The sequence below is a fragment of the Embiotoca jacksoni genome, unplaced genomic scaffold, assembly GCF_022577435.1.
Source record: "Embiotoca jacksoni isolate LCO1_2020_lvr unplaced genomic scaffold, fEmbJac1.0.p SCAF_9, whole genome shotgun sequence".
NCBI classification, from domain to species: domain Eukaryota; kingdom Metazoa; phylum Chordata; class Actinopteri; family Embiotocidae; genus Embiotoca; species Embiotoca jacksoni.
Genome location: NW_027185447.1, coordinates 7,843,171 through 7,857,881, shown reverse-complemented (window position 1 = coordinate 7,857,881; position 14,711 = coordinate 7,843,171). Strand labels below are relative to the sequence as shown.

General features: G+C 41.9%; 3 protein-coding genes across 4 annotated transcripts; 2 read left to right on the top strand and 1 right to left on the bottom strand.

Moving 5' to 3' along the window:
- The first annotated feature begins 2,397 nt into the window (after positions 1-2,397).
- On the top strand, positions 2,398-8,155 carry ttll9 (tubulin tyrosine ligase-like family, member 9). Its single transcript, XM_069140324.1, has 13 exons — positions 2,398-2,899; positions 2,990-3,073; positions 3,253-3,364; positions 3,449-3,634; positions 3,771-3,839; positions 3,941-4,031; positions 4,202-4,242; positions 4,328-4,415; positions 4,692-4,750; positions 4,876-5,072; positions 5,514-5,627; positions 5,947-6,071; positions 6,283-8,155. The coding sequence occupies exons 1-13, from the start codon at positions 2,847-2,849 to the stop codon at positions 6,342-6,344; spliced, it is 1,281 nt and encodes a 426-aa protein (XP_068996425.1). The 5' UTR covers positions 2,398-2,846; the 3' UTR covers positions 6,345-8,155.
- A 77-nt stretch (positions 8,156-8,232) lies between these two features.
- On the bottom strand, positions 8,233-12,129 carry fam217ba (family with sequence similarity 217 member Ba). Its single transcript, XM_069140323.1, has 4 exons — positions 11,612-12,129; positions 11,414-11,513; positions 11,193-11,257; positions 8,233-11,084 (listed from the first exon to the last, which is right to left on the bottom strand). The coding sequence occupies exons 1-4, from the start codon at positions 11,716-11,718 to the stop codon at positions 9,647-9,649; spliced, it is 1,710 nt and encodes a 569-aa protein (XP_068996424.1). The 5' UTR covers positions 11,719-12,129; the 3' UTR covers positions 8,233-9,646.
- Positions 12,130-12,146: 17 nt separating this feature from the next.
- ppp1r3da (protein phosphatase 1, regulatory subunit 3Da) lies at positions 12,147-14,401 on the top strand. Of its 2 annotated transcripts, none has more exons than XM_069140326.1 (2): positions 12,147-12,299; positions 12,915-14,401. In XM_069140326.1, exon 2 carries the CDS (start codon positions 12,943-12,945, stop codon positions 13,861-13,863), a length of 921 nt encoding a protein of 306 aa, XP_068996427.1. In that variant the 5' UTR covers positions 12,147-12,299; positions 12,915-12,942; the 3' UTR covers positions 13,864-14,401. The 2 variants fall into 2 exon arrangements, with proteins under 2 accessions (XP_068996427.1, XP_068996426.1); XM_069140325.1 differs by lacking the exon at positions 12,147-12,299 and adding an exon at positions 12,375-12,606 and having other exon boundaries at positions 12,920-14,401.
- Positions 14,402-14,711: the final 310 nt, after the last annotated feature.

The following is a 14,711-nucleotide window of genomic DNA, read 5'->3' as shown; positions in this document are numbered from 1 at the left end:
GTGCGGAGATTGCATGTTCTCCCTGTGCTTGCGTGGGTTCTCTCCGGGTTCTCTGGCTTCCTCCCATCATCCAAAAACATGCACGTCAGGTTACCTGGCGCTGCGCTAGTGGCAGCCTGTTGCAGCAGCTCCCCCCCTGAGAGCCCCCCTGAAATAAAAAATTTTTTTTTTTTTAAAAACATAAGTGGTTAGCCAAAATCATAGGCGTGTAGCTACTGCTAGATTGATAAAAAAAAAAAATCTCTGGAGGGACAACTGCCAAACCAAAACTGTTGCTCATGCAGGAAATCTGCTTCAGAATAACATCTTGCTGAGAGATTCACCTCCAATTGGCATTTATGGTTTTAACTGATTCTTAGGGATTAATAAATAAATGTTTGCAGGCGTTGGGCTTTGAAAGGCAAACACAGGCCCCCATAAAATATAAAGTACAAAACCACAAAGTGGCATTTATAATGCTGCTGTTGTGATGTAAATAGAAAATCTTGGCAAAGGGCTGAAATTGATGTGGGAAGATACTGAAATTTATGAAAGGATAAAGTAACAAAGTGAGCATTTAACGTAAAAAAAAAAAAAAATTAAAAAAAAGTTTGTGGTTGGATGAAATGTTCTTCTTATAAAATATTGGAGTAACTGTGAACAGCTGAGAAATTAAAACTTTTAGCTTAGATGCTGATGTTCTGTCTGGTTTGCACTGTTTACATTACTTTTTCACTGAGTTCAAGAAAAACGGAAATTCTCAGAATTCTCCAAAAAAAAAAAAAAAAAAAAAAAAAATATATATATATATATATATATATATATAAAATTATATATTTTTTTTTTCTTCACTAATTTCAATGAAATGACATACAAATAAAGCACTTGATTCTGGAGTTTATCTGCATGGTATGTTTTGAGACTGGGCTGTTAGGAGAGCAGACTTTTTACACAACTGAGAGGCCTGGCTTATGTTCTTTACCACTGTGGACACTCTGGTAGCTGGCTATACATACATACATTGAAACCCGACTTAAAGCCCTCTTAATTCTAGCCTGTTATGATCATTTATGTCAGAGTCTGAGGTATGGATGATTATTTGATTAGTGGCAGGTAGCTGAAAAAGAAAAAGGTCACAGCAGTCTGTGCAAGAGCTGGTGATCCCACCATTTATTTACCTTTTTGGAGGAATCTGAGTTAGGTGTAAGCTCTTTTTACATGATTGACTTCAAGGTGGTAAAAACAATAAATGTCAAAGTTTTTATGTTCTGGGTTACGTTTCAGAAACAGATTGAAATCCCACACTATGTACTCCAACCCTGCATGGTTTTATCCACATAAACAACAACCGAAGAATCAACGAGACACATAGCTGCAATTCTTTTTTTTTTTTTTTAAAGGAAAGTAATGCACACTGAAACAAAACTGGCTTCTGTCAGAAGGAAACATAAACAGATTTGATACAATCCATTAACGTGATGTGTGAGCGGGGGAATGTGCAGCGCAGTGTGTTTTGGTGATGAGCCAAAGAGGGCTGTTATCTGATGAGCAAGGGTTCAAAGTTCAGGCAGGTTATGAGCCAGGTCACTCCACTCCAGCCACAATTTTCTTAAATCTTCAAAAAGTATACTTAAGCAAAACAAAAACAAAAACAGTTGATACTTTAGCTGTCAGAATATTAGATATGATTAGATGGTCGATTACAAATCCCAGAAGTGAACGATTTGATACATTTTATTTCTGAATTTTCTTTGTCAAACAGACATGTTAATTGACTTTAATAACCTTAGAACAATGTTGATAAATCTAACGCCACTTTTTGAAATAAGCATGGGTGGTCGGGGCACCATTCAACTCAATTAAATGAGGATTTGGCGCCACCATGTGGTGATTCGACGGTACAGACAAGGGTTGTGAATACGTGTGATGAATAAAGCCACCCCAGCAAGTAAGAGAAAAATAAATTCACCCAAAATTGACGCATTTATATTTGTGATATGTTTTTAACCCAATTCTACACTGATTCCATATGTTTATAGATTTGAAAGTCATGTTTGTCTCATTCATTTTCCCGCCCTGTTTACATCCCTGCAGGTAGGCTAAAAAAACAACAACAACAACAACAACAGCTGTCCGTGTATACAATGTTCTGCAATACAGTTCAACAGCGCCTCAAACTACATCCTCCAAAGTTCATGTATTAAAAAAAAAAAATATAACCTTAGACAAACTTTGAAAAGATATGACTACTTAAGCAAACTAGTTGTTGAACATAAGATTACGCTTGAGGACTTCTGGACACTACGGAAAGCACACGGAGACAACCTGCTCTCAGTCGGTGGCGACGTTACCGTGACAACGGCTCTTGTTACCGTGACAACGGCTTTTGTCACGCTACAAACATTTGAGACTTCTTGCTTTCTTTCTGAGGCTTGTTGCTCACTACAATTTAGTTAGTGTAGCTTTGAATAGACTATAATTTAACCGTAACCCTCCGCAACTATTTCATGGTGTGCTATGTCAAAGTACAAGGTAAACGTAAAGCGTGTGTAGATTTTGTTGTTTTGTCGGGCTTTCTGTGAACAAATGACGATGTAATCGCTGAGCTTGCGTTAGCAAAGTGTCTACCAAGAGCAGGCCTACCTGACGTTATGAGTTCTTGGTTGTGTGAAATTTAAGCGTCTGTCAAGTTAGAATAATGTGCAAATAATTAGGTGGTAGAGTGAGGGATTGGGACACAGAGTTATGCAGCCTGAGGTAACCTTAGTTTGTAAAAAAAAAAAAAGAAAAAAAAGACAGGAGTTACTGATTGATGTGTGGTTTGCAGCTGTAAGGGTTCAATTTAAAATCAATAGGATTAAATCTTGATGTTTTCCCTGCCTTTACAGACATGTGGGTACAGAGGTTCGTGTGAGGAGAGGTGGGTGTTGTTCTTAAATTGGCAAATTATGAGTTATTGTAGTAAGTACTACTGACACTGACTGTATTACTATGTCATTACCATGGGAAGATGTTTTGTGCGTTACAAATGTGGCCCACTCAACACCATACAAGATGTCCTGCGCAAAAGACCGAACTGGGTTGAAGTCAAAGAGTGAGTAGATGCATATTCCAGACAAGGATGTTCAGTAAGGTGCAGACTTCTCCATCGATGTTTTTTTTGTTTTGTTTAACATTGATCCATGGATGTGTAAGGGCTGCGTGTTAATCATTGCATTAACTTCTGTGTTGTTTTTTTTGCCTTGTGTATGACATGTTTTCTCCGTCTAACAGTGAGGGAGAGTGGGACTTCAACTGGTGTGATGTGGGTTGGCTCAGGGAGAATTTTGACCACACCTACATGGAGGAACATGTCAGGATAAACCACTTTCGCAACCATTATGAGGTGGGGTAGCATCAGTCCAGCGTGGTAAGAGACCATATTCTGGAGATTTTGACAGTGATAATAATTTTCTGTTTTATGTCACAGCTGACTCGCAAAAACCTCATGGTGAAAAACCTCAAAAGATACCAGAAAAACCTTGAAAGGGATATTGACCGCATTGGGGTGTCCAAATGTGATTTTTTCCCCTGCACCTTCGCACTGCCCAGCGAGTATCATCTCTTTGTAGAGGAGTTCAACAGAAGCCCAGGGAGCACCTGGATCATGAAGCCGGTTCGATAAAGTAGAACACAAATGTTCCCAAGTGCATTAAACAGATCTTTAACTCAGTATTTGAATGACCCCAACAATTTAAATTAAGCTATCACTTTGCTATAAGTCATTAAAATGAACTATTATGTTTATTTAGGTAGCAAAATCTCAGGGCAAAGGCATTTTCCTGTTCAGGAAACTGAAAGACATTATGGACTGGAAGAAGGTAGGATATTCATTTTATCAAGGAGTTGGTTTAAATTGCTAAAAATAGACATCCTACATAGACACCCACATAGTCAGATTGATAATACTGTGCTTCCACAGGACGGCACGCGCCCAGAGGAACAGAAAGATGCAGCTCAAGTGGAAAGCTATGTGGCACAACGCTATATCGAGAAACCCTACCTAATTAATGGTAATAAACTGAGAGAAAAATACACTGGGTTTCATTGTAAACCACATTTTGAAAAAGTCACCAAATATTCAAAAAAATAATTTGACCAAATTTGATTTAAAGGGTCAGTGAACAAACAGAAGCTTTGTTTCCTTGCTACATTTCTTTTTTTATGTTCTTTGTCCCCACAGGCCGGAAATTTGATTTGAGAGTCTATGTGCTGGTCACATCAGTACGTACTGAGCCATGTAAGTTGCACTGAATAATACAAAACATAAATTTTGCTCCATGCTGATATCAGTGTGTTTGTATTTCAGTATGTTCCCTTGAAGGCTTGGTTGTATCGAGATGGCTTTGCCCGCTTTTCCAACACCCGCTTTTCCCTCAGCAGTATTGATGACAAGTGTATCCCTTTTTTTTGGTATTATGAAATTTTGTCACAATTTACTTGAATGCTGATACACTCATGTGATCGTCTAGTTCTGAGTTTTTAGCACAACTAATTCCCTGAACAAGTTTAGCCTTTGGTTCATCAAATATTCAAGCAAAGTCAGTTTGAAATAGCCCAGTTTGACCCAGTTTCTGTTGGCTGTTGTTCCTAATTTTGTTGCTTTCATCCACGTCCCCGTGCAAGGTGTGATCAATACAGTTTATCAAGTCTCCTCAGTATTTTTTTTTCAGATATGCACCTCACTAATGTGTCCGTTCAAAAGACGGCACCTGACTATAATCCTGAAAAGGTGCGTAATTCCAGAACCTCACACAATCTGACATGCTTTATTCTTGTTAGTTTTCTGAAATGTCTCCGTTTTAACCAACTGTATCATCTCTGTATTCCCACATTGTTTCATTCATCTCTAAATAGGGATGTAAGTGGCAGATGCAACAGCTTCGACGATACCTGACTGCAAAACACGGCAGAGAGACGGTGGAGACCCTGTTTGAAGAGATGGACAACATCTTTGTCCGCAGTCTGCTGAGTGTACAGAAGATCATCATAAATGACAAACACTGCTTTGAGCTCTATGGTTACGACATACTACTGGATCAGAACCTCAAACCGTAAGTGTTCACTCGCATAGTGCCAACACAGTGCATCATCATCATCACCTGCACTTATTCACTCGCAAACATGCACAACAAAGGCATGCATGCTGACAAATAAACAGAGAAAAGTCCATGCACAGACAAGCAAGCATGGCACCCATTTGACATTCCTTCCTGGATCCTTAAAAACAAAGCAGTAAATCTGCTAGTGTTCGGTTCCAGAAATAACCATGTATGAATTACCTCATAAATCTGTACAGAATATCTTATAAATTGACGGGTATGCCAACATTTTGCTGTAAATGAAAACACACAAACTAATGACAGCACCTCTGCTCAATACAAATGCTAACAATTTCTAATTGAACTGTTTGCTGTTCTTCTTGAACTGACCCAACGCTGGCTCGGGGCTAAGTAAATGTTTGCTGGGTGTCGTCACCCTCCATCTCTTCGCAGGTGGTTAATTGAGGTGAATGCGTCTCCGTCACACATACCGAGTAGTCAAGAGGATTACGAGATGAAGTGCAGACTGCTGGAAGACACTTTGAATGTTGTTGATATGGAGGGAAGGTAAAGGCCTTTTTCTCATCTATTTTTCCTCAGATAACACGGTGTGAAGACTGTCTGTTCGTTACAGGAATCATTTTATTTATTGATATTCATTTGTCTATAATAGTCTGTATGTATGAGTCTCTGTTATGACATATTTGGAAGGTGAGAACATTGGTGTGAAGAAACAACTTGCCGTAGCAACAATAAAAAAAAAAAAACCTGCTGTCATTGTCCTCAGATCACACCATGAATGCTGTACAAGAGATGATGAGATGAGTCTTTTATCTCTTTCTTCTATGCCGGTTCTGCGTGCTAATTGACTGTTTTTTCTCATTAGGCGGACTGGCAAGGAGAAAAGGGTGGATGGCTACGATCTCATGTGGAACGATGGGCCTGTCTATAGAGAGGATATCAACCTACACACATTTGGCACTTTATGTTTCACTGCCAACACACACTTAGGTAACCTAACTGTGCTGTCGATGCAAACTTTTAGAGGCAGCATGAGTTCCAGTTTTGGAGATTAGACAAACTCTGAGCGAGGTATTGTGATAACTGTGCAAGGGTGCGATTACAATGACGGTGTTTGATCATGTGGTCACGTGGAATATCCTGTATCATTTTATTATCACTAATTATTACTATATATATATATGCCTGTTCTTCATTGCAGGGTGTGTGAATGACAGAGAGAAGCAGCTTCTAAAAACGTTTCCATGCCAGAAGAGGATATAATCTCATGCAGGATTTTTATCCTGCTTCCTCAGTATTTAGTGTGCAAGACTTTATCTTCATGGTGGCCTCCTGGTGTCTGTCTGGGAGCCCACAGACTCAAATGAGCGCAAATAACCGCAAATACATTGGCATTGCGTCCTACAAAATTAGGGATGATCTGGTAAGATTTCAACCTTGATTAAATCTGAATATGAAAATAAATCTGAATATATGAATGTAACACATTTTGTTGAAAGTACTAGAGTGGTGTGAAAAAGTGTTTGCCCCTTAAACCTAATAACTGGTTGGGCCACCCTTAGCAGCAACAACTGCAATCAAACGTTTGCAATAACTTGCAATGAGTCTTTTACAGCTGTGGAGGAATTTTGGCCGACTCATCTTTACAGAGTTGTTGTAATTCAGCCACATTGGAGGGTTTTCCAGCACCAACCGCCTTTTTAAGGTCACGCCACAGCATCTCAATAGGATTCAGGTCAGGACTTTGACTCGGCCACTCCAAAGTCTTCATTTTGTTTTTCTTCAGCCATTCAGAGGTGGACTTGTTGGTGTGTTTTGGATCATTGTCCTGCTGCAGAACCCAAGTTGGCTTCAGCTTGAGGTCACGAACAGATGGCCGGACATTCTCCTTCAGGATTTTTTGGTAGACGGTAGAATTCATGGTTCCATTTATGAGAGCAAGTCTTCCAGGTCCTGAAGCAGCAAAACAGCCCCAGACCATCACACTACCACCACCATATTTTACTGTTGGTATGATGTTCTTTTTCTGAAATGCGGTGTTACTTTTACGCCAGATGTAATGGGACACACACTTTCCAAAAAGTTCAACTTTTGTCTCGTCAGTCCACAGAGTATTTTCCCAAAAGTCTTAGGGATCATTAAGATGTTTTCTGGCAAAAATGAGACGAGCCTTAATGTTCTTTTTGCTCAGCGGTGGTTTTCGTCTTGGAACTCTGCCATGCAGGCCATTTCTGCCCAGTCTCTTTCTTATGGTGGAGTCATGAACACTGACCTTAACTGAGGCCAGTGAGGCCTGCAGGTCTTTGGATGTTGTCGTGGGGTCTTTTGTGACCTCTCGGATGAGTCGTCGTTGCGCTCTTGGGGTAATTTTGGTCGGCTGGCCACTCCTGGGAAGGTTCACCACTGTTCCATGTTTTCTCCATTTGTGGATAATGGCTCTCACTGTGGTTCTCTGGAGTCCCAAAGCTTTAGAAATGGCTTTATAACCTTTTCCAGACTGATAGATCGCAATTACTTTCTTTCTCATTTGTTCCTGAATTTCTTTGGATCTCGGCATGATGTCTATCTTTTGAGGATCTTTTGGTCGACTTCACTTTGTCAGGCAGGTCCTATTTAAGTGATTCCTTGATTGAGAACAGGTGTGTCAGTAATCAGGCCTGGGTGTGGCTGGAGAAATTGAACTCAGGTGTGATAAACCACAGTTAAGTTATGTTTTAACAGGAGGGGGCAAACACTTTTTCACACAGGGCTATGTGGGTTTGGATTTTTTTGTCTCCCTTAATAATAAAAACCTTCATTTAAAAACTGCATTTTGTGTTTACTTGTGTTATCTTTGACTAATATTTAAATTTGTTTGATGATCTGAAACATTTAAGTGTGACAGACATGCAAAAAAATTGGAAATCAGGAAGGGGGGCAAACACTTTTTCACACCACTGTATAAACCATGTCATTTTCTGCATGAGGCTATGGAGTTCAAAGAGAAGTACACTGGTATGAAAATGGTTTAATAATGAAAGCAACACTCTGCCTGGGTGTAAGTGTTTATGTTATATTTGTAAATATGGTTTTAAACAGTGTGCCAGAAACAAAAACAGCTGTGTACAATTTCTTTTGGCACTCCAAAGAATGACCAAAGGACCAGTGCCTCTTGTGTGCAAAACATTTATTTCTATGCCTTACAAATACTTGCATTCAACATTGAGAAAATACATACCACAATCTTTCTGCGTGCATTTCAATGTAATGTACACATTTCTGATAACATCGCCACTCCTGGCCCCTTATCTATGGCTTTGATAATTTACATGGATATTAAGTAAAGATGTGCAATCAGAATACATATCACATTTACATTGATGTAGTACTCTCATGAATCAAGTGCACATGATAAATCACAAGAAACAGATAAGACACTCTCAAGTAAACACAGTGTTCTATAGACGTCAAGTATGCAGTGGAATGTGGACGTGATATGTCTGATGTTACCATGTTACAGCCTAACAGCTATGATGTGTTGAAATCCCACTGAATCCTGGGAGTAACAGCACAGTTACAGTTAGTTAGTTACATTCAGCTCTTTCACAGAATATTTTGCTTTTTGTGCGCGACAATGTAAACATAATAATGACCATGAATGAGTACAAGTCAACCACAACACTTCTCATAAATATAACTATGGTATATAAAATTTTGAAAAATATGCATTTACATTCGTAGCAAACATTACACCGTCTTCAATGACAGGAAGAGCTCAGCTCCACGCAAAATACAGTATATCTTCAGAGACTACAATTCAAGCTGTTCAAACATGAAAAGCCCTTGGAACCAAAAATGTTAAAACCATAGCGCAAATATATCTGAATCAAAACTACATTACTGAAGCACCTTGCCACTTTTACTGAGCCTCCGTTCCTTTCAGCTTAGGATGCTTTAACTTAACACATGTTGTGAAACACGAGGCAAAAAAGAAACAATAAAAAGCTACGTCAAGTAAAGGAAGAGAACTGAAAACATACATTCCAACATCAAAAATTGCTCTAGTAACGGCTAGTATGGTTGTATCTGTTGATTAAAATGCAATATGACCGGAGTTAAACTTCACTATGGATTACTGATGCTGAAACTGTCCAGCGGGACAGTAGATGCTTATTTTATGCCTATTTTAACATTAGTAGAATACAGAGATGAATGTGCAGTGCAATAGAGTTTACTTTACATAAAAGCTGTTTTTCTTGCTGTGTTCAGGGTCATAATAAAGAGCCTTCTATCAAAACACAGTCCAGCATTATGACTATAACTGTACATTTTGAATGAAATGCATTGCGTATAATTCAGTTGTATTTATGTGTCACGTTATTCTTTGCTGTTTTGTCTGTATTCTAGCTGCACAATCCGCTGATAGTTTTACCTTTAGAAGGCTGTACACTACTGACTGGTTTAGACTGCTGTACAACAGTTAGAACATGTTAGTATTACACAGATTACACAGAAAGCAAGCGAAGGTTCAAGCTCCTGTACCAAGTGACCACAAAGTAAAGCACTACACTGCAGGATTATAGGGTTTACTTTGCAACAAAGTGCACATTTTTTGTTTTGCCATTCTGCTTACTGCTAAGCGGAGCCTTGGAGAGAGACGACGGGTCTTTCGCAGCTCTTTTCAAGGCAGGTTTAGAGGCATGACCTCCTGCTTCTGCCCTCTGCCAGTCCTTCTCCTCTCTTTTGGATGTGACGATCTCTCGCTTACTTGCAGCAACAACACGTTTCTCTGCACCAGCTGCTTTAATGCCGCCGGGCTCCTTTTTAACATCTGTCTCAGAGTTGGCTCGTACACGACTTTTCCTCACCTGACCTCTGCTGCTTGCATTAGTGCCAGATTCCTGTGGTTGCTTACGGGCATTGCCTGCGGCCTGCATGTGCTTAAGATGGCTCCTTCCAGCTGAGGGGCTAACTGGGGTCTGCGCCCCTCCTCCACCTCCACCTTGTCCTCCTGGGCTCCTGCCTTCTGTGGAGGCCGCTCGGGTCTCACTGCTGCTCCTCTTTGCGGGCGCCCCGGGTCGGGCTCTGCGCTCTAGCAGGGGGCTGAGCCGCGAGTGGCGCTGGTAGGCGTAAGGAGAGCAGCTCCCATTGCACAGCGGGTAGCGACTGTGACAGTGAGGACACACTGGAAAGCGGGAGAGCTGGTGCTGGGCTGCGGCGGGTGATGGGGGGTTGTTGACAGGGGTAAACGGGAAGGCTCGCTGGCTTTGCCGCAGCCCTTTAGGGGAGTTGAGTCGGGATGGTGGAGCTGTGTGAGGCCGAGGAGGGTGGGCAGTGGTGGCAGAGGGGAAGCCCTGTGGCCTTGGACGGCTCCCGGGTGGTCGGCTGCTCTCCGCTTGCACTGTTTGAATCTGGAGCCACTCCAGCTTCAGCAGCCTCTCCAAGTACTTCTCTAAGGACCCTACAGGTTTGGGCCGGGGGGCTCCACGACCCTCTGTATGTATAAACACTGCCAGCTGTCTCAAACTCCAGCTGTTGAAAGGAGGAGGCAGAAAGTCTGGGTAACTGTAGCTGGGTTTTTCACTCTCATCTTCATCACCCCCTGTCCCATGGGGTCCAGGGATTTCCGGGGGAAAGTCATCAATGTTGATGACCTCGGCCCGGAGGTTGAGGTGGGGAGGGGTGCAGGGGGTACATGGAGAGGGCAGCACAGGCAGCCTCTCAGAGTCTGACAGATCACTGGCACTGTCAGTGTCATCATCCTTGTGGTTGTAGTGCTGCTGTAGTGCCTCTGGGGTGGGGGCTGGGGAGTGGGTTAGGGGGTGCACCGGCATATGTCGTAGCCCTGATATCGGTGACAGTGGCAGGGAGAGTGCTCGCCGATTTTTCCCCATCCCCCCACGATTTTGGTGGAGCTCACTGCTGCATTGTGGTGGCATCCGTTGATTTTCTCGCTTCTCCTCTTTCCTGTGCGCAGATGAGTGTTTACGGAGTTGAGGCCTCAAATCTCCTTCTTCTTCAGGGCTGTAAAGAGACAGATGAGTTTTAGAAAAAGCTGTTGGGGATTTAGGGATTTACTGTGCCTGCAGTGAAGCTTTCAAAAAGAATGTAACCCTCTCCCTCCGCTCTTACCTGGAGACTTTGCTTGTATTCCGTGAAGGGCCAGACTTGACCCTGCCACCTTTTGACTGTGCACCCTGTAAAACAATCATTATGTCTATACTTACTTCTGTCTTGAGTACACAGCCAACAACACATACTGCAACACTATCATCCCTTAAATCGATCCAGTCAGAGAACAATAGTGCTGAAAAATTGTCTCTCCCGAATTTATCAGGTCGTCGTTCACATACCCTGGTCATTGTCGTCATCATGTCCTTATCCTGACCTGGTCCTGCTGGGCCATTCTTCATTTGGCTCGCAGCTTTCTTCGTCTTGTTACCTTTCTTTGAACTGAGGAAACATGATAGTGGTTTGTCAGCTTTTCCTCTGACCTAAACATGATAGCTTGAAATTTGCCGTCGACATGCCAGTGTAAAAACGAGGCCTACCTGGTTACAGGAGCGCTGTTTTCAGTATTTTTTACCCGAATCTTCTCTTTGGAAACGACGCGCTTCAGTGTCGTGGATGCTGTGCGTTCCTGCATGATGGGCCCCATGTTGCACCAGAGAGGATGTTGTTTTGAGTCCAGCACAGTAAAATCACACGGTAGCTAAAGAACCCAACCGACATCTCGGATCAGATACTCAAGCCTGAAAATGAGGCTAAAAACACCCATTTTCTCACAAGTGCTGCAATGCATCATGCGCAGATATCAGCCTCTCCTCCACTGCAGGTTAATCACGTCCTTCGGTTTGTCGTCGGCTCGCCTCGCTGTTCAATAACTAATCCGAGATTATTTTAATGATCAGATGACAGAAGACGTATCTCTTTTTCGACTGACATCCTTCTCGCCATTACAAATGCAAAACGGTGAAACAGCGCAGACGCTTTGTTTGGTCCTCCGTCCCAGTCAGATAGGTTTGTTTACCTGCTGCTGACTGGCTCTCCGCTTGTGTCGAAGCGAGCGGCAGAGGTGCATCCTGGGACCAGTAGTCTGAGCATTATCGTCGCTCTTTGAAACAACTACAAACGCATCTCTGACAGTGTACTAACTTTAAAGCATAATAGAGAGCACAAGTGGGGGGAAACGGCCAAGGCTGTGTCTGATAAAAGAAGCGGAAAAGAAGGCACTCACATGTAAGTGTATATCTTGGGTTCCTCAATCACCCAGGCAACGTCAGTGATCGTCTGTCCCGTATGTAGTTTCCTGTTAACTGCGCGCATGTTAGCTGATCTCCACCGACTTCACGCCAGAGACATGTGTGTGGGCCGGAGAGCCGTGAAGGTTGCTGTCACTTACAAATCAGGTTTCATGATGGCAAGCGATAGTGGAGACTTCATGACGCACGGAAATGCGCAGCTTTGATAAATATATGGTGGATCAAGGCTCGGCTACATCCTGCAGCTTATGTACAACCAACGCTTCATATCTCTACGTGGTGAGGTTGATGCCAATGTCTGATTTTATTGAGCCAGATTGCAGGCAACTTCAATAATGCTCCAACTGTTCAGGCAGAGAGGAATAGACTGTGTGCATGCAGGCACGTACTCAGAGTACACGCCCACTCCGTCTTGGGACTGTATTTGTGTGGTCAGATTTACAACATAAATGTATTGTTCTTGTCAAAGTTGCAGGGCAACATCATTGTTTTTTTTGGGGGGGTAAAAAGAGAACACTAATGTTACAGCTTTGATTAGAGTTATTTTTGAGAAGGACTGTGACATACGAGCATGTCAAAACTTTCTTCACAGGTGAGCAGAGCACAATTTGTCACCGAACATGGACAGAAGATGGTTTATTGGACATGAGAGGATTCCCCCTTCAAAATCAGAGCAGCCGATGTCCAGCTCCAGCAGTGTCTCGAGGCCCTGCTTGACTATCAACCTGAATGAAATGCTTCGAGCTAACAAACCAAAAGCAGAGAAGAAGCCAGTTCCAATCCGGCCCCCAAGCCCCAGAGTCTCTCAGCCAAAGGAAAAAGAGTTCCACCGCAGGGTCTCGTGTGAACCCATGCCGAAACCCATCATCTGGCAACGATCACACTCTCTGCCTCTTGCCACAGGAAAGAGGAAGCAATGCAGCCATGTTGGTGTACGTTTTGTGGACTCGTTGGGACTGGACCTGGAAGACATCAAGATTTTTAAATCGGGAGAGGATCCATTTGTGCCACATCATGTTACTTTTAGATTGCTGATGGGTGCAGAGATGGCAGATGGAAGACATCTGGAGATTTCCTTGCCGTACCTAAAGCCAGTTTTTGCCCATCAACCTGGTGACCAGCCAGGGTTCCTGCAGCGTCTCTATGAGCAGAAAGTGTGTCTGGAGAGAGTCTTGTGTTTTGAACTGGGGATCATCGGAATCACCCAGGTCCTCAATCTGGACTTCAAGAAAGATGTCACAGCCCATTATTCATTTACTGAGTGGAAGAGCTGTACAGAAGCTAAGGCCTCTTGGGTGTCCACCACCACCAAGACCGGGGAAGGAGGAGGGGGGCAATTCAGCTGTGATACATTTCGTTTCCATCTGCCTGTCCCTCCGTTCCTGCAGCCAGGAGCAGTGTTAGAGTTTGCCATTCAATACAAAGTCTGTGGGGCTGAATACTGGGACAACAATGATCGACAGAATTACAAGTTAGTTTGCCAAAACTACAAACTCACTGTGCCAAAAGAGTGTGAGGACAGCATGGTGCACTTCCTTTAGGATGCACACTAAAGATGGAAGAAATCTATTTAGAACACTTTAGGACTGCTGGCAACTAAACCTGTAAAAGAGTATAACTGCATCAAAAATGTTAATTTTGTTAGTGCTAATAGGGTCAATTTGAATCAAGTTAGATTTGAGATACACTGTTAACTATGGGCACATTTAACCAGAGAGAAATTAACAAACACCAGGGCACTTATGCCTGCCACTGTTTTACACTTTTACACTGCTTTTGTTTTTAAAAAATTGCACTGAATTATTAAATCATCCTAGCTAATGAAAACATGCACTTCAGTGTGGGCACATCCAAATGTAATTGACACCCACAGACTATTACATCATTATTCTTTAAAACTGAAATAAATGCACTTTGGTCCACTGCTTTTTTCCAGCTGGATATTTGACATAAATAATTTTATACAATACAGGAATTTGGTCTGCTGAACCATTTTGCTCCGTATTCAGAATTTATTTTGGAGTCAAATGTTGTCAAACCAAATGGCCAAAGCATACGATATATATATATATATATATATATATATATATATATATATATATATATATATATATATATATATATATATATATATATAAATAATCTGAATAACTTAAAAAAAAAATCTAATATGAATGCTTATTTTGTTTAAAAATAAAATGTGTTCAACAACATTTTCAACATTTTGTTTGGTATCATTTATGTTCTTACAGAAAGCTGAAGACCCACATCCTCTAGCTATTTTCTATTAGTGTCTGTAACAAGGGTTTTCTCCCATTGACTGCATATGACTCCTAACTGGGAATAAATTACGGTACAGCTCAAGGGAAATGTAGTTGTTCCTAACCAA